Source organism: Saimiri boliviensis, chromosome Y (genome assembly GCF_048565385.1).
Source record: "Saimiri boliviensis isolate mSaiBol1 chromosome Y, mSaiBol1.pri, whole genome shotgun sequence".
Lineage (NCBI taxonomy): Eukaryota > Metazoa > Chordata > Mammalia > Primates > Cebidae > Saimiri > Saimiri boliviensis.
The window spans coordinates 21,804,205-21,831,426 of NC_133471.1; the positions used below are offsets into that span (position 1 = coordinate 21,804,205).

Here is a 27,222-nt window from a genome sequence, read left to right on the forward strand (position 1 = left end):
ATCCTCTCTGTGCCCCCAGAAACAGCAACATTTTCAGCACGACACGCTGTCTTCTGGAAATCCCACGTTCATTTTCAACATACTGTGTGGTATGTTGTCCCCTTAAATGGTATCTTGTCCCCTTGAATGGTCGTACTCATGCCACAATTGAATGTGCATAGCCGAAGAACCCTTACTCAGATAAGAGGAGTATTCGATATACAGTGGAAACCAAAGCCCCCCAGATGCAGCCCACAGGGGAGTCACAAGGAGGAATCCTCCCTTCAGAGAGTGCTGAGTGTGTTCCACAATATAGACAGTGCTGAGGAAGCCAGGAGCGGTTACAGCTGCATCTGGAGGAGTCAAGGGTCTCTCTGGATGGAGGCATCGTACCACATGGTCACAGCACAGGGGAGGTATTTGGGTCATAAGCCCCTGGATCCTCATTATGAACGATGGCAGACTACAACAGAAACCTGCTCCAGAGCTGACCGAAGGATTTGTTTGCAAAGAAGGCACAGCACTAAATATACAATGAGGCGGGTGAGCCTCTCAGGCACCCGTGTGAAGCAGAAACACCGAGTTCTGTGCACCCAGAGCCGTGGTCTCTCCTGGGCACGCAGGGCGGCCCCCATCCGGCCTCTCCGATCGCCGCGTCCACAGCGGCAGTGTGGGAAGGTGCACCGTGCTGGACTCAGAGCCGCGGTGCCTGCGGACCCTGCCTGTGTGGAAGCGGACCGGCCCCCGGAAGACCCTGTATTTTCCAGTTGCAATGTGATGAGGAAGGAAGAAGAATCCTGGCTTTGGGGGCAGAACTTGGCCGCAGAAGAGAGAAGCACGAAGCAGATGGATAAAACCTCTTCGTGCCTTGAAGGCTGCCCCGGGGAAACACCTTCAAACCCCTTGGTGGGCTTCAGTCGGCCCCTGCCTTCCCTCTTTCCTGCCTCCTCCTCTGCTCTTTCCTTCTTCCCTTCCTCTTCTTAACATTTTCACCTTTACCTTTGGTCTTTAGATGCCCAGGGCATGGTAGGACACGCAAGACCCAAGCCATGGGTTCCTCTATCTGCCCCTGAGCTGTTTTCTTTTTTTCTTCATTCCTTTTTTTTTGGAGAACGGAGTCTCGCTCTGTCACCCAGCCTGGGGTGCAGTGATGCGATCTTGGCTCACTTCATCCTCCGCCTCCTGGGTTCCAGCGATTCTCCTGCGTCAGCCTCCTGAGTACCTTGGACCACAGCCTGCAAACGACATTGATTGCTCACAGTTCTGGAGGCTGGGAGTTCAAGATCAAGGCATGGAAGATTCCATGTCTCTCAGGGACCTGCTTCCTGATGCATAGATGGTGACCAGATTCTGTCACCACTGCCAGCTAATTCTTGTATTTATAGTACAGACAGGCTTTCTCCATATTGGACAGGATGGTCTCGATCCCTTGACCCCGTGATCCACCCTCCTCAGCCTCCCAAAGTGCTGGGATTACAGGCATGAGCCACCAGGCGCAAGTTGAAATATTTTCAGATACAATCTCTGCGTTTATCTGTTTTCATGCTTCTAATACAGACGTATCCATGACTGCGTAAGTTATGAAGTGAAAGAGATTTAATGGGCTCACAGTTCAGCATGGCTGGGGACACGTCCTAATGATGGCAGAAGGCAAAGGACGAGCAAAGGCATGTCTTACAAGGTAGCCAGCAAGAGACAGTGTGGGAAGGGGAGCTCCCCTTTATAAACCCATCAGATCGCCGGGCGCGGTGGCGCGTGCCTGTAGTCCCAGCTACTCAGGAGGCTGAGGTGGGAGGATCGCTTGAGCTCAGGGGTTCTGGACTGCAGTGTGCTGTGCCGATCGGGTGTCCACACTAAGTTTGGCATCAATATGGTGACCTCCCAGGAGCGGGGGACCACCAGGTTGCCTCAGGAGGGATGACGTGGCCCAGGTCGGAAACGGAGCAGGTCCAAACGCCCGTGCTGATCAGTAGGGGGATCGCACCTGTGAATAGCCACTGCACCGCAGCCTGGGCAACAGAGTGACACCCTGTCTCTAAAGAAAGAAAAAAGACACGTCGGAATTTTGGGAGCTGCAATTCAAGATGAGATTTGGGTGGGGACACAGCCAACCGTATCAGACTCCGAATACCCAGGACACTTCAGCTTTTGAAGAAAACCTCCAGGCACCCGGAGGCGATTTCCAGACAGGAAGTTACCTAGCTCGATCCATTTCCTTTTATGCAGCAAAAAAGCAGAGGCAAGAGTCAGCGAGAAACAATCACAGGAGTTCGGTAGCTCTGTCGGTTGGCTGGGGTCCAGCCTACCTGGTCCCGTTGCTTCCAACCCGGAGGTTGGCTGGTGGGCACACTGCATTCTCTATTATGGCTTTCTGTGCCACGCTGGCCACTGAAGTCAACACCAGGAGGCAGTGAACTGAGAGCAACAGAATTTCTGAAGTCACCGGGTCTCAGAGGCCACTGCGGGCAACCTGGGGGAGGGCATGTTCCCGAGCTCTCATCAGTGCCGGCTGTTGCCATGTTGCTCAGCCTCGTCGTGAACCCCTGGATTCGAGCAGTCCTCCTTCCTCGGTCTCCCAGAGCACCGGGATTACAGGCATGAGCCATCACAGTGCCAGGGACAGTGCTGAGGGGTGAAATCAATGCGGGCAAATTCACCATCACGCACAGAAAACTCCAGGGAATATAACCAAGGCAGTATCTGCTCGTTATTTCCGATTCTGTAAGGGGGAGGAGCTTCTAAAACTCCTGCAATTTCACGAAGGCTAGCAACGCCCTGCTTATACAATGAGGTGACTCCTGCTGCTTCCTAAATGTCTTCAAGGTGGGACTGGCCACCAGAAACACCAACCATGTCATTGGTTGGGTGGTGGAATTTGGGGCCAGCGTGACCTCCAGAGAGGAGAGAGGGAATGGGGGTTGAATCTGATTACATGGGCAGTAACTTAATCAGTCATAGCTATGCCATGAGACCCCAGGATAAACTCTGGACTTCAGATGTCTTAGTCTGCTTGCGTTGCCATCAGAAAGCACCATGGCCTGGGCAGCCTGCAGACAGCACACATTGATGGTTCACAGTTCTGCAGGCTGGGAGTTCAAGAACAAGGCATGGCAGATTCCGTGTCTGGCAGGCACGTGCCTCCTGTTTCACAGATGGTGACTTCTGTCTCGGTTCTACCATGGTGGATACATTGACCGGATTCCCAGAAGCTGATTACAAGAGATAGGCTCCTGAAACGTCTTCATCATGACAATAAGACGTTAAGAGGGGGCTGTATTGGTTTCTGGACTACTGTATCCTAACCGTGAAGGCTCTCATACTCCAGCACTTCTAACTCCTCTGAGAGTCCACCATTTCTTCCGTCCCACTAACCACGATCAAAGGCCAACTCCCACTGCAGAAAACCAGGGTGTGGTGTGTTCCACGATGATCGCTTGCCACGAGGGTAAAATCCCCAGTCTCTGCAACATGTCCTTCTGCCTCGAAAGTTCCTTTTTGAACCGTCTGTTTTCCATGAAGCGTGTGATCACAGACCACAAACGCCTCAGTTCTCCGTTGTGGCATACCTTGCTGAATGGAAAACAAGAATCTTTTTTTGATGTCAGGAAGTTTCATCTAATTGCTAAACATTATTTATTAGATACAGAGGCAACATGCTCACTCATCTGCTTCTAGTCAACTGATAAGCGCTTCGGTCCGATAAAGAGCGGGTGAGTTAAAGACGTACATCAGGGATTTGCACATGCGTCTGCCTGGTGAGACGGATTTACCCATCATTGAAATGCAAACCACTCGGGAGTGTTATTCTCAGTGCCTGTTCCAAAGAAACCCAGCAGCAGAGAAGCTGGGGCTCAGAGACATTACCCAACCTGACTTCCTCTGCACGTGTCTCGGTGCAGCGCATGGGTATATTCCACCTGTCCCTGAAGCATCCCCGGGAGTCCTGAGAATCCTGTTTCCTGCTCAGAAATTTTTTTTTTCTTTTTTTTCTTTTTTTCTTTTCGGTTCTGGGGTAGGTGTGCAGATCATGCAGGATTGTTGCATAGGTACACACATAGCAAGGTGGTTTGCTGCCTCCATCGCCCCATCACCTGTATCTGTCATTTCTCCCCATGTTATCTGTCCCCAACCTCCCCACCCCGTGCCGTCCCTCCCATAGCCCCACCAAGAGACCCCAGTGTGTGACGCTCCCCTCCCCGTGTCCATGTGTTCTCATTGTTCAGCACCCGCCTGTGAGTGAGAACATGCCGTGTTTGGTTTTCTGCTCTTGTGTCAGTTTGCTGAGAATGATGGTTTCCAGCTTCATCCATGTCCATACGAAGGACACGAAGCCATCCTTTTTGATGGCTGCATAGTATTCCATGGTGTCTATGTGCCACCTTTTCCCTGTCCAGTCTATCGTCGATGGGCATTTGAAGTTTGACCCATGTTACTGTTCTTCTTCCCACAGACCCCCGATGAAGGAGCACGGACCTCCGTCTACGCAGCAGTCACCCCAGAGCTGGAAGGAGTTGGAGGCCGTTACCTGTACAACGAGACAGAGATCAGGTCCCTCCCCATCACCTATGACCAGACACTGCAGCAGCAGCTCTGGTCTAAGAGCTGTGAGATGACGGGCATCCTTGATGTGACCTTGAGATACCCTGTGTCAGGATAGCTGCGGCGCCCAGAAGCCCGCTGCGCCTCCCACCGGCTGCTGGCTCTGTGAAGACCGTGGTGATTGTCTTTCTCATGCCCGTCTCCCCATGGGGGTGGGGCCCTGTCCTCTCGTTTGGAGAGCTGCCTGGACTTCCGCAGGACTTCAAGGAGCCAAGGAACCATTGTGGGGCCGGGTGGGGCTGGCGGGGGGGCAGTCACCACCACGGGGGTCCTCAGCCATTCAGCCATAAACCTTGCCGTTCCAAAGTGCCCAATGGTCACAGGTGCCTTAAATCATTAAATCTTCCAACGTGCATGTGCGGTTTATGTTGCTGTGTTGACTACGACTTAACTCCCAGAAAACTGGACAGACAAAGCCGGGACCATATTATATGCTCTTTCCTCCTGCTTCTGAAGCAGGCAGGAGCTGCTACAACTCCGGCAATTTCACGAAGGCTTACGACGCCCTGTTTGTGCCATGAGGTGACTCCTGGTGCTTCCTCAATGGCTTCAAGATGGAGGTGGCCCCAGAAACACCCACCATGTCATTCAGGGGGTGGAATTCGGGGCTAGTCCAACCTCCGCGGAGGAAAGAGAGCGCAAAAGTTCCAGGAGAGGGGACCTCTCTGAAGAGGCCACAGTAGCCTCTCTGAGACCTGCTGGTGCATGAGGTCTTCTGTTTCACTTTGTCCCCATACTCACTGATTTCTTTTCCAGAGACCCAGCTGTGATTGACAGGTGTCAGGACTGGGGAGAGGTGTGAGTCTCACTTGTGACACCGCGTAGGATCTGCTGCATGTGGCCAGCAGCACCATCTGGTCAGCGTGACTCCAGGGTGGCTCAGTCCCAGGTGAAGCGTGCCACTGTCACATCTGACAGTGTAAACCACTGCACAGCGACGGGGAGAGATTCAGAAGGGCAGGAACGACCGCACGGCCTGGGCACTGTCACCAGGGGCTTCTGTTCACAGCAGCAAAAATAGGGCATGTACGGGGGATGATGTGAGAGTCACTAGAACATGAGACAAGGATAGGTCTGGGCGGTGGCATGAGATTCTATAGATGGGAGGAGGACAGGATTTGGACACTGGTCACCATGGGATTCTGTAGACGGGACAAGGTCCGGACCCCGACAGTGCTCACCGTGGAGCACTGGTTGTCTGGCTGCCCACTCACATCAATGCAGGATCCTGGAGTAATACTAAGAATCATATGAAACATAAAATGCTGTCCCATTTGTTTATTCAGGCACCGTCCAGTAGCACCTGCCTAGGCGGACATCTCTTCTTGACGCCTCCTGAATCTACAGTACTCACCTGTACTCCACTCACCAGGGACATTAACACCTTTCTTCATGATGCCCTGGCACGAGGTGAGTCATGGAGCAGGGTTTGGGGTTTCCTCTGTTGACTCTATAATGGATCAAATGGTAGCCCTCCAAAAGACATGTTCACGCCCTCACCCTCCGAACCTGTAAATACTCCTTTATTTGGAAAAGAATCTTTGCAGATATAATTAAGAATTTTAGCCAGGCGCGGTGGCTCACACCTGTCATCCCAGCACTTTGGGAGGCCGAGGCGGGAGGATCACGAGGTCAAGAGATCGAGACCATCCTGGTCAACGTGGTGAAACCCCGTCTCTGCTAAAAATACAAAACATTAGCTGGGCATGGTGACGTGTGCCTGTAATCCCAGCTATTCGGGAGGCTGAGGCAGGAGAATTACTTGAACCCAGGAGGTGGAGGTTGCGGTGAGCCGAGATCGCGCCATGGCACTCCAGCCTGGGTAACAAGAGCGAAACTCCGTCTAAAAATAAAAAATAAAAAATAAAAAAAAGGTTTTAAGATGGTTCATTGTGCATCATCCCAATGCGATCCCAAGGGTTCTTATCAGAGACAATCAGAGGGAGATGAGCGAGATTTGAGTACAGAAGGGCAATGTTCATATGATGGACACAGAGACTGGAGTCATGCACCCACCAGCCAAGCAACCCCCGGAGCCAGCAGGAGCTGCGAGAGGCAGGAAGCCTTCTCCCTTACCCTCCTCAGAGCGATCTCGGCCCCTCTGCATCTGGGCTTCAAACTTCTGGTCCCCAGAACGGAGACAGAACAAACCTCTCTTGTTTTCAGTCTCCAGCAAATTGGTAGTCACTTCTTACAGCAACCACAGGAAATGTATCCATGTTCTGATCCTCCTGAAAGCCTCACACAGCCAGACGGGATGTCCTTGGTGTAGAGGCTCACTCTTAGTCACCATCAAGGAAGGCTCCATCCTGTCTCTGCTGTTAGAGATGAGTGTTGCATTCTCAAATGTCAACATGGAGAAATCAGTCATTTGCAATGCTTTCAAGAGAGTACTGTGTGTCCCCTACAGGCCTGCGCTCCTTATGTGTGAGGCTGATGACCACTGGGTGGCTTATTATCCATTCCCCTAAGTGACAAATCCCCCTGACTACTCAAATCCAACATTAGCTCCTGGCACACCTGTACCATGGAATCAATCAGCTGCGATTCTGGGATGGACTTCTAACCAATGGCGGGAGCACAGGCCTCTTCCATGAGCGGTTGATTGTTCTCACATGGGTAAGTTTGCCCTGTTAAGTAATTTAGGTGAAAATAATAAATGTATCGTTTGACCTCTTTAAGAAAAAAATTAGTCATCCTCTGTGAATGCGTTTGTCCCCACGGATGGTGATTTTCCTTTATAGATAACCAGGATGCCTGGCTTTCTGGTGTTCCTTTACAGATAGCCAGGAATTCTGTGTCCTGGGCCTACTAGACAAGGGACCTCCCTTGGTACAAAAGAATTAGAAATGTGGACTTTCTTCCCTGGGATATTCACTTATCTAAGGGGATATCTTAGACATCACTTTAATCGCCAACATGGTGAAACCCTGTCACTACTAAACATACAAAATTAGCCAGGCGTGGTGGCACATGCCTGTAATCCCAGGTACTTGAGAGGCTGAGGCAGGAAGATCGTTTCAACTCGGGAGGCGGACGTTGCGGTGAACCGAGATCGCACCATTGCAGTCCAGTGTGGAAGACAAGATGTCGTCTACGTCAGGCGTCCCTGAACTTTTTACACAGGGGGCCAGTTCACTGTCCCTCAGACCGTTGGAGGGCCGCCACATACTGTGCTGCTTTCACTGACCACCAATGAAAGAGGTGCCCCTTCCTGAAGTGCGGCGGGGGGGAGGGGGGCGGATAAATGGCCTCAGGGGGCCGCAGTTTGGGGACGCCTGATCTACGTGATACCACTCAGACGCTCAGTATGCTGCGTGTTGAGATCTGAGCTCTGCGCAAGAGCTCATTCTCTCCGCATTGACGGTCCTGTATGTGGAGGTCTGATCTCTGCTGTTTCCAGCAGAGCTGAGACCTCCACACACAGGACCGTGAACGCGGAGAGAATGAGTTCAAGCCCCTTCTGCAGAAAGACACCGACTCTGTGCAGGGTGGTCGCTGAGATCTCGAGACCCTTCTTAGGAAAACTGTGATGATAGAACCAGGCTGAGTCAGGGAAGCAGCATCAAAGGAGGAGACGTCTACCAGAGGTGACAGGAAGGACCCCGCCCTAGGACCTCCAGAAAAAACGGAATGTCATTATAGTGGCGTGAACAGTGGCCTACAGAAAGATCTGTGTATACTCCAATACCACGGTATAGACATCTGTCATTATGCTAGTCCCAGAGCCTGGGAATGAGACCTTGTTTGGAAATAAGGATTTTGTTCTTTCTTTTTATTTATTTATTTTTTTTGGCAGTGGACCCCGGGTTCAAAGTCTCTTTTCTCTATGTCTATTTCTTCTGTCTTTCATTTCTACAATTTCTCATCTCCACAGCAGCAGAGAGGGGCTGTCAGAATCCTGTAGTGCTGGACCCTACAATGGAGCCCAGACACACGTGTGTCTGAACGGGAATGCCTTCTTCCGTTAAACCACAATCCAGGCCGTGCATTCATCCCAAAAGCATTTCCCAGCAGTCAGGACTCCAGAGCAAATATTTTCTTCTAAAAATACCACCACCTCTGTACATCTGCACCGTATCCAACAGCATTTTGCAGTTTCAAGCCCTTGCAAGACATGCCAGCTGGTTTTTTTTTTTTCTTTACATGGATTCTCACCCTTTCAGTCAGGCTGGAGTGCAGTGGCACGATCTCCACTCACTACGACCTCCCCCTCCCGGATTCAAGGCATTCTCCTGCGTCAGTCTTCCGAGGAGCTGGCATTACAGGCACCCTCGACCATGCCCAGCTATATTTTTCATGGGTGTGTGTGTTTAGTAGAGACGGGGTTTCGCCACGTTGCCCAGGCTGGTCTCAAACTCCTAGCTTCAAGGGATCATGACCTGCCTGTGCCACCCAAAGTGCCGTGATGACAGCTGTGAGCCACCGCACCCGGCCGCAGCTGCTCTATTCATCCTCAGCTCGTTCCAGGTACAGGCTCTGAGTGGGGTGACAGGATGTCTCCTGGCCACGCTGACAGTCTTTATCGCTGGGTAAACAGACACTCTGGAAAATGACAGACTCCACGTTCCCCGGGCTGAGCCGATGAGCTCTGAGAGCAATTTCAATCTTGTTACGAGTCTGGCTTCAGACGGCTCCTCTGTGTTTCACAGTGACCCATTGGTCACCCTTCCTCCGAGGGAAACAGAGAACATGATTCTGGAGAAATTAGCATGTGCTGTTTGACACCTGATGGTGCAACTTCCCGGAGCCTGGAGACACCTCCTAGCAGCCGGAGGAGCTGCGTGGACTGCTGGGTGAGCGGAGGAGAATCCACGCTGTGGCTGCAGCTCCCAGGTTTGACATCTTTCTCTCCTTCCTTCCTTCTTTCTTTCTTTCTTTTATTTCTCCTTCCCTCTATCTCCCTGTCTATATCTGTTTATGGATGGCTAGATAGATATAGGTAGATAAACAGATACAGATAGGGAGATAAATAGATAGTAGCTAGGTATATAAACAAATATATAGCACAGATAGATGGATAGACACATGCCATAAGACGGATGGACGGATGGATAGACAGATAGATAGACAGACAGATAGATAGATAGATAAACAGTTTGATTTCATCGTCCTGACAACCTCAGCTGGCATCATGGACCATAAAAAAAAAAGCAAGATGAAAACAGGGAAAATCCTGGGATTCTTTTTCTAGGGATGTAATACCTATATTTACAAATCAAATGCCTCATGGACAAAACAGAAAAGAAGAATGTCTGGGGTTGTGGGAGCCAAGACGGAATCATGCAGGTGGCACCTGCAGGCAGCAGGCTTCAGAGAGAATAGACGATAACCATTTCTTACCAGAATGAAGGTCTGTGTGGATGTGAGTGGAGTTGGCCCTTCCTGAATTCCGGAAAGGAGTGCCCGACCCACGCTTCCATCACGGCCAGAACTATTTTTACAACTTAAGTTCAGAATGCCATTGGCCAAGGTGGGGGTCAATTCCGATGGCTGAGGGCTTATAAATTTATTTTTGGTTCGCATTGGAGTTTGGTTTATAGCCTGAGAGCCATAGGCAGCACCATATAGCCTGGCTGTCTGGAAGGCTGTGTCACCTGGGTTTGTGTAACTGTGCACTACTTTCTTTTGTACAGTGATGAAATCCCCTGACCACACATTTCCCAGAATGTATCCCCATCGTTAAGCAACACCGGAGTGTATTTTCATATGCAGTGTTCTAACGCTTGGTACCTCGGACAGCGCTTTTGAGGGCTCCACAGAAACGTGGCTTGACCTCCAGAAATTACATTAATCATGCAGATGAAGCCTCCAGACAGCGAACCACTGCCATAGATGATAGGTAGATACGTAGATAGTTAGATGATAGGTGATAGATAGATACATAGATAGATAGATAGATAGATAGATAGATAGATAGATAGATGATACGTGATAGATACATAGATAGATAGATAGATAGATAGATAGATAGATAGATAGATAGATAGAAATGGATGGATGGATGTTAGATAGATACATAGATATAGGTAGTGACGTAGATAAAGATGATAGCTAGCTAGATAAATACAGTAGACAGATAGATGACATCGGTAGATGGATGGATGGATAGATACATACATAGAGAAATGGATGGATAGATACATACATAGAGAAATGGATGGATGGATAGATGAGTAGATAGGTACATAAATAGATATTGATTGTGAGATACATAAATAGATGATAGCTAGATAAATAAAGTAGATGGATAGACAGGTGACATGGATGGATAGATAGAGAAATAGATGGATGAATGGGTAGATAGGTAGATAAATATAGTTGTGGAGGTAGATAAATAGATGATAGCAAGCTGGATAAATAAATACATAGAGTAGATAGATGGATAGATGACACAGGGAGTTGGATGGATGGGTAGATAGGTAGATAAATAGACATAGATGGGGAGATAGACAGCTAAATAAATACATAGAGTAAATAGATGGATAGACGGATGGATGGATGGATGGATGGAGAGATAGAGAAATGGATGGATGGGTATATAGGTAGATAAATAGGGAGATATATAGATGATAGCTAGCTAGATAAATACATAGAGTAGATAGATGGATAGACAGATGACATAGGTGGATGGATACATAGATGATAGAGGGATGGATGGATGGATAGGTAGATAAATAGACATAGATTGGGAAATAAGTAAATAGATAGATGATAGGCAGCTAGATAAATAAATAATAGAGTAGATAGATGAATAAGCAGATGACCTGGGTGCGTGGATGGATACATAGATTAGGTAGGTAGGTAGGTAGGTAGGTAGATAGAGAAGTGAATGAATCCCATCCAATGTTAATCTCCATGTCAAGTCAATGCCTCAGACAGAGAAACATAGCTACTTCTTGAAGGTCTTAGCCTGTCTTACTACAACGCTAGTTTTTCTCCTCCTCAACGTAGAAACATGTAACATCTAGTCAATGTCATCTCACGGTTTTGCCTGGCTGAGAACCAGGTTTCTTTCCGCCATCTCCTGGGCTGGTTTTAAAGTAACCCAGGTCATAAACTGGAATATAAATGACTTTCATGTGGCTTCGCTTTTTGTCTTTGACCTTCAGGTATCCTAAACCCAGGCAAGAAGGTGTTAAAACTCATTTCTACCAAAAGTCCTGCTTCGTTCAAAGCTCCAGCACCCTATTTCTAAAGGGTAAGGGAGAAGAAGTGGATGGAATGTTCCCAGTAACCTTCAAAATGGAAATGAATTCGTCCAGTTCTGTTTCTTCATTTTCTGCAAGTCCTTGAAATTTTTAGAGCCATGGAAATTTTTATAAGTACCACAGCACGGTGAGACACAGCAATCGACGTTTTAGAATTCAGGGCCTGCAAGGAGGCAGCATAAATTGTGGGGTGCCCTTCCTGTGGCTGCAGGAAGTCATAAAACCGTCCTGGATGATTAAGAGACGTCAGGCTACTGCCAAATGCACAAGAATTGCTTACAAAATATGCCTCGGTGTTAGGACGCATGTCTCACAGGGAAGTTATATATGCAGAATAATTCCCCTGCAAAAGTGACACAAACCCTCACCAAGCAGTAGTAATGGCAGCTTTCTGCTTGGAAAATGGTGAATGAAGCATCCATATGCCAAGCAGAAAAATGGATGCATTTCAGCAGTTTATAAACTCCCCACTGGGGACCACGACAGAGCAGTAAACAGCAGCAATTTTTCTGTTATCTATGTATTGATCTAGTCTATCATCTTTCTATTATCTATGTGTCTAGTCTATTATCTTTCATTATCTATGTATCTAGTCCATCCATCCATCATCTATCAATCCATCTATCTTTCTATCATCTCTCTAGTCCATCCATCCATCCATGCATCCATCTATTATGTATCTGTTTATCCATCCATCTGTCATCTGTCAATATATCTATCCATCTTTCTGTCATCTATCATCTATGTATATATGTATCTAGTCCATCCATCCATGCATCCATCCACCTATCATGTATCTGTTCATCCATCCATCCATCTATCCATCCATGCATCCATCTGTCTATCTATCATCTACCCATCCGTGCCTCTCCATCCCAGACCCAGGGAGATTCCCAGCTAGGATGCACCTAGACCTTGTGTTTTTCACAAATTTGTTTCATCAGTATGTGAAAATGTAGAACGTTTATCGGTTGATGTTATTGGCTACTCCAAGTATCTGCCACCTGGACAGTATTGGTATTTAGGGCTGGATGCGTATCTGTGGTGGGGCTGTCCTGTGCACTGGAGGGCATTGAGCAGCGTCCCTGGCCTCTACCCAGCAGATGCCAGAAGCTCACCCTCCATCCCAAAGTCAAGATGATCAAATATATCTCTGGACATCACCAAGCATCCTTTGGGGGAGTAAAATTGTGCCTGGTTGCAAACCACTGCCGTAAAGGATACATAGATTAGACATAGATAGATAGATAGATAGATAGATAGATAGATAGATAGACACATACATGCATGGATAGAAATAGACGCATAGATGGATAAATAGACATATAGATACATAGAGATAGATGATACACACACAGATACATGGAGACAGACACAGAGATAGATGATAGATACATAGAGATAAATAAATAATAGATACATAGATACATAGATAGATACATATAGATAATAGATGATAAAGAAAAAAAGAAAGAGAAATGGATGGATGAATGGGTAGAAAGGCAGATATATAGGTATCAATAGGGAGATAGATAACTAGATGATAGCCAGCTAGATAAATAAATTACATAGAGTAGATAGATGAGTAGACAGATGAGATAGGTAGATGGATGGATAGATAGATGCATGGATGGATGGATGGATGGATGGATAGATAGATAGCTAGATGCCTAGATAGGTAAATAGATAGATGATAGCAAGATAGATAGATAAATACATAGAGTAGAAAGATAGGTGGGTAGATAAATGAGATAGGTAGATGGATGGATAGGTAGATGAATGGATAGATAGATACATAGATAATAGATAGAAGACAGGTTCCCCAGCCTATCTTCTTCATCATTGAGTGGCAAGGGACAGGAAGGCAGGCATCTCCATCTCCCTGGGTCTGGGATGAAGAGGTACAGATGGGTAGATGATAGATAGATGAATAGATAGCTATTTAAATGATAGATGGATAGATGGATTGAAAGATGATGGATGTGTAGGCAGATACATTATGGATGGATGGATTGGATGGATGGACTAGATAGATAGATGAGCGAGAGAGAGAGAGAGAGAGAGAGAGAGAGAGACAGATACAGGCTAGATACATAGATAGGCTAGATAAGTAGATGATGGATGGATGGACGGATAGGTAGGTAGGTAGATAATAGACTACATAGACACATAGATGACAGACTAGATAGACACATAGATAGAAGGATGGATAGATGGATTGATAGCCGATGGATAGATACATGATAGATGGATGGATGCCTGGCGTAGATAGATATGTAGATAGATACATAGATGATGGATGGGTAGGTAGATAGATTGATTAGAGGGAGGTTAAGGGAGAGAGCTGTAGACTGATACAGAAAGAGATGGCAGAACGGAAGGAAGGAAGGAGGGGAAGAGGGAGAACAGAGAAGGAGCAATGAGAGACAGTCACTCATGCTAACAGGCTTTTTCAGCCTCAGCACTGCGGATACATGGGCGGCATGACCCTTGGTGGTGGGGCCGCCCGTCCTGGGCACGGTAGGCTGCCACTCCACCCGCCAGGGCCAGGAGCACCTACCTCCTCCGCCTCCATCGTGACGACCTAAAACGTCTGCAAACATTTCCAAATATACCCTTGGAGGGCAGAATCACCTCCTCTGAAGAGCCACAGAGCTACCACAAACACGGCACCGTGACAAACATTTAAACACTGCTCAAGATTTTAGAATTGCGTAATTGGAGAACACATTAAAATTCCGACTGAGTTATCGCTCTCTTCCAGACCAAAACAAGAAAAGAAAGAAAATGCCCGTGAAATCCACAGCAGGCTCCCCGCCAAGCCCTGCTGCTTAAGCTTCAAAGGAGAGGTTCCTGCCTCTCCAAGTGTGGAGGGCTGGGAATCTGGGCACCTCCCAGGGCCTGGGATGTGGAAGCGTCCAGGAGAAGCAGGTGGGTGTGGATATCCCACCCCTCCACTTCGTGGACCCCATGCTGGCTGGAATCCGCCATCCCTCTCTGAGAAGCAGTTCCCACATCTGCATAGAGCCGATACCATAACCTCCTCCTGGGAGAGGGATTTGGGGAAGGAAGAGATCAGGGCTGGCCTTTGTCAAACACCCAGTGACAATGACATTCTTGTCCTCTCTCCAGTTGAAACTTTTTTTTTAAGTTTTTTTTTTTTTAATTTTTTTTATTTTTTTATTGTGCTTTAGGTTCTGGGGTACATGTGCAGATCATGCAGGATTGTCGCATAGCTGCACACATGCCATGGTGGTTTGCTGCCTCCATCCCCCCATCACCTACATCAGGCATTTCTCCCAGTGTTATCCCTCCCCAACCTCCCCACCCTCCGCTTCTCCTCCAGCCCCCCACTCCCCAACCTACCGCAGTGTGTGACGCTCCCCTCCCCGTGTCCATGTGTTCTCATTGTTCAACACCCACCTATGAGTGAGAACATGCGGTGTTTGATTTTCTGTTCTTGTGTCAGTTTGCTGAGAATGATGCTTTCCAGATTCATCCATGTCCCTACAAAGGACACAAACTCATCGTTTTTGATGGCTGCGTAATATTCCACGGTGTCTATGTGCCACATTTTCCCTGTCCAGTGTATTATCGATGGGCATTTGGGTTGGTTCCAGGTCTTTGCTGTTGTAAACAGTGCTGCTATGAATATTCGTGTGCATGTGTCCTTATAGTAGAACGATTTATAATCCTTTGGATATCTACCCAGTCATGGGGTTGCTGGCTCAAATGGAATTTCTATTTCTAGGTCCCTGAGGAATCGCCCACACTGTCCTCCACAATGGTTGAACTAATTGACACTCGCACCCACAGTGTAAAAGTGTTCCTATTTCTCCACAGCCTCTCCAGCATCTGTGTCTACAGCACTTTCCTCTGGATTCTGGAGCTCTGGACCAGTTTGTGAGAGTCACGTGCGGGATGCTGCCTGCACCTGCACCTTCCGAGGCTTGGTGCACACCTTTGACAGCAAAGCATTCTAGCCTATGCCCTCGTGCACATCTGCAGGTGTGCACCCATCAAACGCACCCATTTTGGATGTCCCCGAGGCTGCACCACACATAGAGAAACATTTTAAAGCTGTCAAGTGAAAATAAATACAGGCCAGGCGCTGAGGCTCATGCCTGTAGTCCCAGCACTTTGGGAGGCTGAGGCAGGTGGATCAGGGAGTCGAGATCAGGACCATCCTGGCCAACATGGTGAAACCCCGTCTCTACTAAAAATACAAAACTTAACTGGGCATTATAGCTCACGCCAGTAATGCCAGCTATTTGGGAGGCTGAGGCAGGAGAATCGCTTGAACGTAGGAGGGGCAGCCTGCAGTGAGCAGAGATCGCGCCCCTGCCCTCCAGCCTGGGCAAAAGGGCAAGACTCTGTCTAAATAAGTAAATATCGATAGCCCTTCCAATACTTAGTTCCAGACCCTAAGGATGACTTCATATGCTCTCTCCTCACTCTGAAGTAGCACCTTTTACATGTAGGAGTCTTTTTTTAGTTAAAAATATTAATTCTATAATTTTGTAACATGAAATTTACCAATTTAAGTCTCTTTTCTTTTTTGAGACAGAGTCTCACTCTGTCTCCAGGCTGGAGTGCAGTGGTGCGATCTCGGCTCACTGCAACCTCCACCTCCTGGGTTCAAGCGATTCTGCTGCCTCAGCCTCCCGAGTAGCTGGGACTACAGGCACCCGCCACCATGCCCCGCTATTTTTTGTATTTTTAAGTAGAGATGGGGTTTCATCACGTTAGCCAGGCTGGTCTTGAGCTCCTGACGTCAGGTGATCCTCCCGCCTCAGCCTCCCAAAGTGCTGGGATGACAGGCACGTTTTAATTCTTTGTAAGTGTGCGGTTCAGTGGCGTTGAGCACATTCACTTCGCTGTGCAACTGTCTCCACCAGGCATCTCTAGAAATTTCTCAGCTTCCCAAACGGAGACTCTGTCCCCATTAAACTTTCACTCCTATCCCACGCCGTAGCCCCCCAAAACATATCTGTCTTCCTTCCTTCCCTCCCTCTTTCTTTTCCTTTTTTTTCTTTCTTTTCTCTCCTTCTCTTTTTCTTTCTTTCCTTCCTTCTGTTTCCTTCTTTCTTTCTCTCTCCCCTCCCCTCCCCTTCCCTCTTTTTTTCAGAGCTAGTCTTACTCTGTTGCCCAGGCTAGAGTGCAGTGGTGCAACCTCGCCTCACTGCAACCTCCACCTCCCGGGTGGAAACCATTCTCCCACCTCAGCCTCCACAGTGGCTGTAATTCCAAGCACATGTCACCATGCCCAGCTAATTTTTGTATTTTTTTTTTTTTTTAGTAGAGTCAGGGTTTTACCATGTTGGCCAGGCTGGTCTCGAACTCCTGACCTCAGGTAATCCATCCATCTAGGCCTGCAAAAGTGCTGGGATTTCAGGCGTGAGCCGCAGAACCCCGCCTTAGGGGAGGGACATGGCTTGGATGGATGGAAGGCAATGTGTTAACGGAAGCTACCAAAGTATGTTTCTGTATTTTAGAGACATTCAGAGATGCTGCTCTGCTGGCTTTGGAGCTGGAAGACGTGTCTAGGAAGTAAGAAGTTCAGGGAATGCATGCTGTAAAAGACAGAAACAGGAAGCGAGTGGTACCTTAGAGTTTCCAGAACAAACCAGCCGTGCCGACACCTGGATTTCACCCCGGGGAGACGCATTTCGGAGTTGTGACCTCTACGACTGCAAGGTCATCTATTGGTGTTGCTTTGAGTCACCGAAAGCAACTTAGCGCCGTGGGCGTTTGTGACAGCTGGCAGTGCCGCTGTGCCTGCCTCCCGCGTTCCACCCCGTCCAGCGGGCTGTGATGCGTGTTTAAGAGTTTCTGGCCAGGCACGGTGGCTCCCGCCTGTCATCCTAGCACTTTGGGAGGCCAAGGCAGGGGGATCACGAGGTCAGGAGTTCAAGAACATGGCAAAACCCCGCCTCTACTAAAAACACAGAAAATAGCCGGGTGTGGTGGCAGGTGCCTGTCATCCCAGCTACTCGGGAGGCTGAGGCAGCAGAATCGCTTGAACCCAGGAGACGGAGGCTGCAGTGAGCCGAGATCGTGCCACTGCCCTCCAGCCTGGGTAACACGGCAAGACTTCATCTCACAAAGAAAGAGGGGAAAAAAAAAAACAAAGAGCTTCTGTTCTGTAGAAACGGCGTCTTGCTCTATTGCCCAGGCTGGTCTCGAACTCCAAGCTGAAGCAGCCCTTCAAACCGGTTCGTCCCATTTAGAAGAAACTGCCTCACACGCTGGACGTTCCAAGGCCTGAGCTGCTGCCTTCCCTCCCTCGTTGCCCCTCTCTTTCCCTCCCTTGCTGTGAGGGTTCCTCGCCCCCTCCTCTCCCCCCACCCCTCTCCTTGGATTGCTATTTCAAACTCCTACCGCTTTAATATCAGCTGCAGCACAGCCTGTCCCTTAGAAATTAATTTAGTGACTTTCACACGGAGACAAGCATTGCTCACTTCAAAGCACCGGACGCGGGGGTTGAGCCTCTGTCCAAGGACACAGACGGAGACGGGGAGCCTGCGGTCGGAGCCGTGCCCAACCTGCGTCAGTCACTGACGCCCCAACCTGCCTCCCAAGCAGACGTTTCAGCGCTGTCCTTGGAAAGTTCTGCAAGTCACTGTGGGTCTCAGCGTCTGTCAGTATGAATGATAAGCTAGAAAAAAAAAACACCAAAAAAAAAAAGAAGGCAAAGGAAAAATAAGTGCTCGGGCCTGTATCCCAGCACTTTGGGAGGCCGATGTGGGCAGATCACGAGGTCAGGAGTTCACGACCAGCCTGGCCAACATGCTGAAACCCCATCTCTACTAAAAATACAAAACCTAGCCAGGTGTGGTGGCGGGCATCTATAATCCCAGCTTCTCGGGAGGCTGAGGCAGGAGCATCACTTGAACCCGGGAGGTGGAGGTTGCAGTGAGCCGAGATTGCACCACTGCACTCCAGCCTAGATGACAGAGCGAGACTCTGTCTCAAAAAAAACACATATTAAATAAAACCTTACAATTTAGTTGCAATAGGTCCAGGTAAAGGCGTGCACCTGTGAGTCTCTTTAACACCTCACCCGGCCTCCCACCTTTGCTCTCTGTTCTCTGCATAGGACCTCATCTGTAAGGGGAACCCGGGTGGATCCCTTCCCTTCCGCAAAGCCCAGGAGTGGACACTTCCTACATCCCGAAGGCATCCACACAATACATCTTCCGAGCTGCTTCTGTATTTGATTGAACCATTTCTTGCAGATTTATTGCCAATTAATGTTCTTCATCAAAAAAGGTGGCTATCAGTGTTACTGTCTTCACTGACGCTTCATACTAGCTGTAACTGGGTGTAACATGTAGCGTTCTGAGAAGGCATCATTTGTATTCAGATTTGCACTTTTTAAAATTCTGTTTTTATGATTGTTAAAGTTCTGGGGTCCATGTGCAGAGCGTGCAGGATTGTTACATAGGTATACACGTGCCAGGGTGGTTTGCTGCAACTACATTAGGTACTTCTCCTAATGCTCTCCCTCCCCTGGGCCCCCACCCCGCTCCAACAGGCCCTGGTGTGTGACGCTCCCCTCCCTGCATCCATGTGTTCTCACTGTTCAACACCCACTGATGAGTGAGAACATGCAGTGTTTGATTTTCTGTTCTTGTGTCAGTTTGCTGAGAAGGATGGTTTCCAGCTTCATCCATGTCCCTGCAAAGGACACGAACTCATCTTTTTTTATGGCTGCGTAGGATTCCATGGTGTCCTTGTGCCACATTTTCTTTATCCAGTCTATCACTGATGGGCATTTGGGTTCGTCCCAAGTCTTCGCTGTTGTGAACAGTGCCGCAGTGAACACACATATGCATCTGTCTTTATAGCAGAACAATTTATAATCCTTTGGGAATATACCCAATAATGGGATTGCTGGATCAAAGGGTATTTCTAATCCTAGACCCTTGAGGAATCGCCACACTGTCTTCCACAATGGTTGAACTAATTGACACTCCCACCAACAGAGTAAAAGTGTTCCTGTGTCTCCACATCCTCTCCAGCATCTGTTGTCTCCAGATTTTTAAATTTCATTTTCTAGCCCTGAGGTTGGTGGGCTAGAGTCCTTGGGGATGTTATTTCTCTAGCCCTGCAGGAAGTCGGTCGCTGTGCCTCCTTCCAAGGTGCTGATTCATTCCGATGCCCGTTAATAGGCACTCATGCGTAACAGGCATTGATAGGACTCATCCACAGCTGAGTCTCCTGCTCGACTATGCCGCCGTGTGTGTGTGTGCTTGCAGGCATGGAGAGGCACTGCTGAGATCTCCTTTGGAGGGACCTTCAGATCTGCCAAGATGGGGCTCGGGTCCGGGCCATGCTTTCCCTGGCTGCTCCCATGTAATGACTGCACACGGTAGAGTCACCGGTGACAGGCAGGTGCCTGACACCCTTCCCCTGTTTGGGGTCTCCCTATTGGCCTGGCTGAGGTGCACTGCTAGCTGACAGTCTGTCAGTATGAATGATAAGCTAGGGAGAAAGACCAAAAAAAAAAAGGCGAAGGAAAAAGAAGCACCTTCCTGTAAAATAAAATAACATCTGCTGGGTGTGGGGCTGCATGCCTGTCATCCCAGCAGTTTGGGAGGCCGAGGCAGGTGGACCACAAGGTCAGGAGTTCGAGACCAGCCCGGCCGACACGGTGAAACCCCCTCTCTACTAAGAATGCCAACATCGGCGAGGCGTGGTGGCTTCCTACGCCACGTTTCTTCGCTGTTGTCAGACACGCATTGCTGCCTGAAGGGTCTCTGTCTATTCATTGCCGCTTCTTCACAGGTATGTCTTTAATACGTCTCTTGCACATCTCAAAAGAAACAGGAAGGACAGAAAATGAAGGAAGGAAGGGAAAAGAAAAAGAAATTGTGGATTATTGTAAAAGGTCAAGTTTCTGCAGGAAGCACGGCTGGATAGTTATAAGTAACATTTCGGTGCTGCAAAGGCACAGCACCGGAAGACACATCCTCTCAGCAACGCGGTTTACTTCCATAGGAGGGTGCAGGGCGCAGAGAGGGAGCAATCCTGGCCTCTGCAGGCTTGGACAGGGCGGAAGGGTGGTTCTGCCTGATGGGTCCACCCTGCTGCTGTGCTGTCCCCCTATTGGCAGGGTTAGATGGCACAGGCTACACTCGTCCCGATCGGCTATCTTACAAAAGGAGGGGTCCCAGCTGCAGAGGCAGGGTGGGTGTTTTGGCGGGAAGGAAGGTGACCCGCCATGTCAGAGCAGATGGCCAGGGTGAGTCAGGAAGGGAGCTGGGGAAGGGGGCACGTGTCCATCTGTGATTAGAACCGGTGGAAAAGGTGGTTTCCTGGCATCACAAGGAAGTTAAACTTTAAAATAGACAATAAGAGAGCTGAACATGCTGCCATAGTGATTATTTGAAGACAAACGTGGCGTTCAGTATAACCATAAGGTCCCACAGTGGGGTCTCACTACCCGGGGACGGCGCCTTCCACAGAAGACTGCGACGGGGTCACGGGGATTCTGCATTGAGCCTTTGCAAAGCAGAGGCTGATGATTTGGAAACAGTCTTGTTATTGCATTTCAGGTTTTGGGGTCCATGTGAAGAACATGCAGGACTGCTGCACAGGTGCACACGTGGCAGCGAGATCTGCTGCCTTCCTCCCCATCATCTGTATCTGGCCTTTCTCCCCATCCTATCTCTCCGCAACTCCCCACCTCCCCGCTGTCCCTCCCCTTGATGCTGAAACTTGGCCTTTCACGGCAGGGATCACCAAGTTTGCTGGTTTTGCATTAAAAATTCAGTATCTTCAGATGCTTTCGTGTTCTGGAATGAAGTTCCTCAGCCTCAGCACTGCTGCTATGGGTGGGCAGGAAGATTCCCTGAGGAGGGCACTGCCCTGTTCACTGTAGGGTGTGGACCCGCGTCCCTGGACTCTACCCGGCAGATACCAGGAGCTCCCCCACCACTGTGACGACCAAAGGTGTGCTCAGGTATGACACAGTGACCCCAGGGAGAAAAATCACCTCCAGTTGAAAACCAATGTCATATACAGATAAATGATAGTGATAGCTGCATAGCTATAGACAGATGATACATGGATACATATAGATTATTGATAACGAGATAAATAGTGCAGAGATGATACATGGTAGATCAATAGATAATTGATAGGCAGATGATAGAGACAGATGATAAACAGGATACATAGCTGCATAGATAGCGTATGATGCCTTGAAAGGACAGATGATGGATGGATGGATGGATGGATGGATGGATGGATGGATGGATAGACAGACAGACAGACAGACAGTGACCCCAGGGGAGAAAAATCACCTCCAATTGAAAGCCACTGTGATGGACAGATAAATGATAATAGTAGCTAGATAGCTATAGATTGATGATACCTAGGTACATATAGATTATTGATAAAGAGATAAATACATGATAAATAGATGATGGATAGGCAGATGATAGAGACACAGAGAGATGATAAACAGGGTAGATAGTACATAGAATATGATGGATTGAAAAAAGCATCGATGAGAGGTAGGTAGACAGATGGACAGTGGGTGCATGGACAGATAGGTAGATGCACAGATGGCCGATGCTTCAATGAACAGATAGAATCTCATCGCGCAGGCATGACCTTGTTGCCAGGGCTTCTCAACTTCAGCACCATTCGCATTTGGGGATGGAGGAGTCTGTAGTGGGGCCGTCCTGTGCACGGTAAGGTGAGCGGCATCCCTGGGCTCCACGCTGCAGAGGACAGGAACACCTTCATCAGGCAGTGACAACGGAACATGCCTCAGGTATTCTGCAGTAGCCCCTGAAGGGCAGGATTCTCCTTGCTTACAGATCACTGCCGTAGATAGATGGGTGGGTGGGTGGGTGGATAGATGGGTGGATGGATGGAAGGATGGATGGGATGGATGGGATGGATGGGACGGATGGATGGATGGATGGATGGATAGGTAGATAGATGGATAGTAGATAGAAAGTGATAGATGGTGATGATAGGTAGATGGATAGATACATAGATACATGGATGGAGATAGATGATCGATAGATTAGATAGATGATAGGTGGGTGAATGGATGGCCAGATAAATATGAATAGATAATGGTGATCATAGGTGATAGATGGATAGATAGATGATGGTTAGATAGTGATAGCTGGATACATGATAGATAAATAGTAGATACACAGATACATAGATAGATAATGGTGATGGCAGATGATAAGTAGATGATGGTTAGATAGATGGTGGATAGATAATAGATACATAGATATATACATAGATGACGGTGATGATAGATGATTGTTAGTGATAGATAGATAATAGATGATAGATAATAATAGAGGGATACATAGAGATAGATGATAGATAGATAGATAGATAGATAGATAGATAGATAGATGATAGATAAAAGTGATAGGTAGATAGAGATGGATGCTACGTGAGGCCACATGAGACATAAACAGATAGACAGAACCTCTCATGCTAAACCAGAGTTTCTTGATCTGAACATTATTGCCATGTGGGGACGGATAATTAAGGGGCTGTGCTGTACAGCACCCCGGTCTCCACTCACTAGACGCCCAGAGCATCCCCACCTTATGACCTCCAAAAGTGTCCCTAGATATTGCCAAGTGTCCTGGGGGTGGGCAGGGAACAGAATCTCTCCCAGATGACAATGACTGCTATAGAACAAGGTATTTACGGTTTCCATGTGAAAAATATCAGAACGACTCCCTGAGCGTAACACCACACAGACACAGACACAGACACACACAGACACGCCTGTCTGCGCCGTGGCGCTGACCCCCAGCTGTGCGTCAGGTGCAAAGCAGGCCTCTGCCTGCATTCTGGTCACGTTCCCGCAGGCACTGAGTCTGTCCTTCCCGCCTCCAGGACCGGAGGCGGCACGTCTAGGGATTTAATTCTGTCAATGTGAATCATCGCAGAGACGCCAAAGCCCCAGCCGCAGGCAGCATTCGGGGATGAGGCATGGTCATGCACACAGAAACAGGAAATGATCCCAGAGGGTGTGGGGGCATCCAGCACCCCAGTACTGAGAACAGAGGCTGACACCCTGATACCTTCCCTGGAGCATACAGCTGCAGGTGTATGCTACAGGACATTACCGTCATCCATCCATCCATCTACCTACCTATCTATCTATCTATCTGTCTATCTGTCTATCTATCTATCTATCTATCTATCTATCATCCATCATCTATCTACCTATCACTAACCATCATCCATCCATCATCACCATCATCTTCATCTATCTACCTATCACTAACCATCTATCAATCTATCATCGCTATCATCTATATATCTATTTATGTATCATCTATGTACCTGTCACCAACCATCTCACCGTCATGTATCAATATCACCTGTCTATCATCTATGCATCTATCTATCGTCTATCTGTGTATCACCATCTACCTAACCATCCTCTATCAATCTATCATCACTATCATCTATCTATGTATTTATCTCTCATCTGTCATTTATCTACCTATCACCATCTAGCTAATCATCATCTGTCCATGTGGATCTATGTACCTATGTAACTATCTATGTGTGTATGTATCGATCCATCCATCCACCCACCTCTCATCTACCTACATCTGCCTCTATCTACGTATCTATGCCCATAAATCTGTCCCCAGATCTAAACCCATTTGTGTTCCCTATCTGTGACTGTCTTTCCTCTTCCGTGGCTTCTGCCTTTTCTTCCTGGCTCTATTTCAGGTGAAAAACCAGCAGCTGACGCATCGCTGACCCTATTTGCTGGAAGCGTGCATTCGTCCACAAGTACATTCATGGATCTTCTCAATTCATTCTCAGTGTTTCTCTCTCAGCCTCCCTCTCTTTTATGTTTTGAGATTCAGTCTCAAAAGGGTGAACTCGTGGCTGTGTTAGTCCCACAGGTCTTTATTTTTGAGGCGACGGTTTAAAGATACGGCATAAAAGAGCGCATTTTGTGAAGGCAGCCTTGCACACAGGGAATGTTAGACGTTTCTTTGACTCCGGGCTGTGACTTCGGGAACTCCCCACCCCCCATTGTCCCCTCCATGTCCCCCCAACAGACCCCAGTGTGTGACGCTCCCCTCTCTGTGTCCATGCGTCCTCATTGTTCAACACCTGCCTATGAGTGACAACATGCGGGGTTTGATTTTCTGCTCTGTGTCCGTTTGCTGAGAATGATGTCTGCTTCCTATTCAGACGGAGAAACGGAGTTGGATTAAAAACCACTGTACCTGGTGGGCCACGGTGGCTCACGCCTGTCGTCTTTAGGACGCAGAGGCGGGCGGATCACCTGAGGTCAGGAGTTTGAGACCAGCCCGGCCAATACGGCAAGACCCCGTCTCTACTAAAAATACAAAACAGTAGCTGGGTGTGCTGGGTGCCAGGTCTCCATAGGGAAGCCTGGAGCCTGGAAGTCTGAAGTCCTGCTTCCCATGGGTGATGTCCCCCACCCCCGCCTGCATTCTCCATTGTCCCTGACACCCAGGGGAGCTTCCCGGACAAGCCCCTCACCCACCCCGCCATCTTCCCTGTTCTTATGATAACGTGAACACCCCTCACCCACCCTGCCATCTTCCCTGTTCTTATGATAATGTGAACACCCCTCACCCATCCTGCCATCTTCCCTGTTCTTATGATAATGTGAACACCCCTCACCCATCCTGCCATCTTCCCTGTTCTTATGATAACGTGAACACCCCTCAGCCATCCTGCCATCTTCCCTGTTCTTATGATAACCAGAGCACCCGTCACCCATCCTGCCATCTTACCTGTTCTTATAACGTGAACACCCCTCACCCACCCCGCCATCTTCCCTGTTCTTATAACGTGAACACCCCTCACCCACCCCGCCATCTTCCCTGTTCTTATGATAACGTGAACACTCCTCACCCATCCTGCCATCTTACCTGTTCTTATGATAATGTGAACACCCCTCACCGACCCTGCCATCTTCTCTGTTCTTATGATAACGTGAACACCTGTCACCCATTCTGCCATCTTCCCTGTTCTTATGATAACGTGAACACCCCTCACCCAAGTCTGCCATCTTCCCTGCTCCTTGCCCTACCCCACCACTGTAACTGATCTTACTCTGAAACTTCCCACTGCCCGCTCCAAACCTATAAACCAACTCCTGCCCCACCGCCCTTGGCTGACGCCCTTTCCAGCCTTACCCACCTGCACCCAGGTGAATAAACACCCACGTTGCTCACACAAAGCCTGTTCGGTGGGGGGGGGTGTCTCTGCATTCAAAGCGTCCGTTTTTCAACAGTGGCGTGTGCCTGTAATCCCAGCTACTCGGGAGGCCGAGGCAGAGAATTGCTTGAACCTGGGAGGTGGACGTTGCTGCAAGCCCAGATCACACCACTGCACTCCAGCCTGGGCAACAAGAGTGAAACTCCGTCTCAAACAAAGAAGCAAAAGGCTACTGTATTTCACGATGTTTATAGTGTTACCCCAGGGCTGGTGCTTTAAACCCTAAAGTCACCCTAAAAGACAACGAAACACCCTAAATAGAGTCACTGGTTCCCATTAAATTCTCCTTCTCTGAGCCTCAGGTCTTCTGTTTTCTTATACGAAATACTGAGAATCACCACGCACGGTGGCTCACACCTATAATCCCAGCACTTCTGGAGGCTGAGGCGGGTGGATCACAAGGTCACGAGTTCAAGACCAGCCTGGCCAACATGGTGAAACCCCATCTCTACTAAAAACAGAAAAATTAGCCGGAGAATGGTGGCAGGTGCCTGTGATCCCAGCTATTCAGGAGGCTGAGGCAGAGAATCGGTTGAACCTGGGAGGTGGAGGTTGCAGGGAACCGAGATCACACCACTGCACTCCAGCCTGGGCAACAAGAGTGAAACTCTGTCTCAAACAAAGAAACAAAGAAAAAGCTACTGTACTCCAGGATGCAGATAGTGTTACCCCAGGGCTAATGCTTTAAACAATGAAACACCCTAAATAGAGCCACTGCTTCCATTAAATTCTCCTTCTCCAAGCCTCATGTCTTCTGTTCTCTTATGAGAAATACTGAGAAGGGCCAGGCGCAGTGGCTCATGCCTGTAATCCCAGCACTTTGGGAGACTGAGGCAGGTGGATCATAAGGTCAGGAGTTCAAGACCAGCCTGGCCAAGATGGTAAAATAGAAAAATTAGCCAGGTGTGGTGGCGGGCGCCTGTAATCTCAGCTACTCGGAAGGCTGAGGCAGGAGAATGGCTTGAACCCGGGAGTCGGAGGTTTCAGTGAGCTGAGATCGCGCCACTGCACTCCAGCCTGGGGGACAGAGTGAGACTCCGTCTCAAAAATAAATAAATAGATAAATAAAAGAGACATCACTGAGAATTAATGAAGATCCATGAATTTACTTTTTGCTGAATTTATTCTTCCAACAGGAAGATAGGAAACAGAAATGTAT

The 27,222-nt window shown here is 48.5% G+C and overlaps 1 protein-coding gene across 15 annotated transcripts in view; it reads left to right on the forward strand.

Moving 5' to 3' along the window:
• Positions 1 to 21,575, forward strand: part of DHRSX (dehydrogenase/reductase X-linked) — a 195,896-nt gene extending 174,321 nt beyond the window's left edge. For 6 of the 15 annotated variants that reach the window (XM_074392358.1, XM_074392371.1, XM_074392368.1 and 3 more), the window contains 3 exons: positions 4,430 to 5,988; positions 6,989 to 9,414; positions 11,691 to 21,575. In XM_074392358.1, coding sequence (XP_074248459.1) covers positions 4,430 to 4,636 — 207 coding nt within the window. In that variant the 3' untranslated portion in view covers positions 4,637 to 5,988; positions 6,989 to 9,414; positions 11,691 to 21,575. The remainder of the gene's footprint in view (positions 1 to 4,429; positions 5,989 to 6,988; positions 9,415 to 11,690) is intronic. The other 9 variants (XM_074392360.1, XM_074392363.1, XM_074392366.1 and 6 more) reach the window with 9 other exon arrangements.
• Positions 21,576 to 27,222: the final 5,647 nt, after the last annotated feature.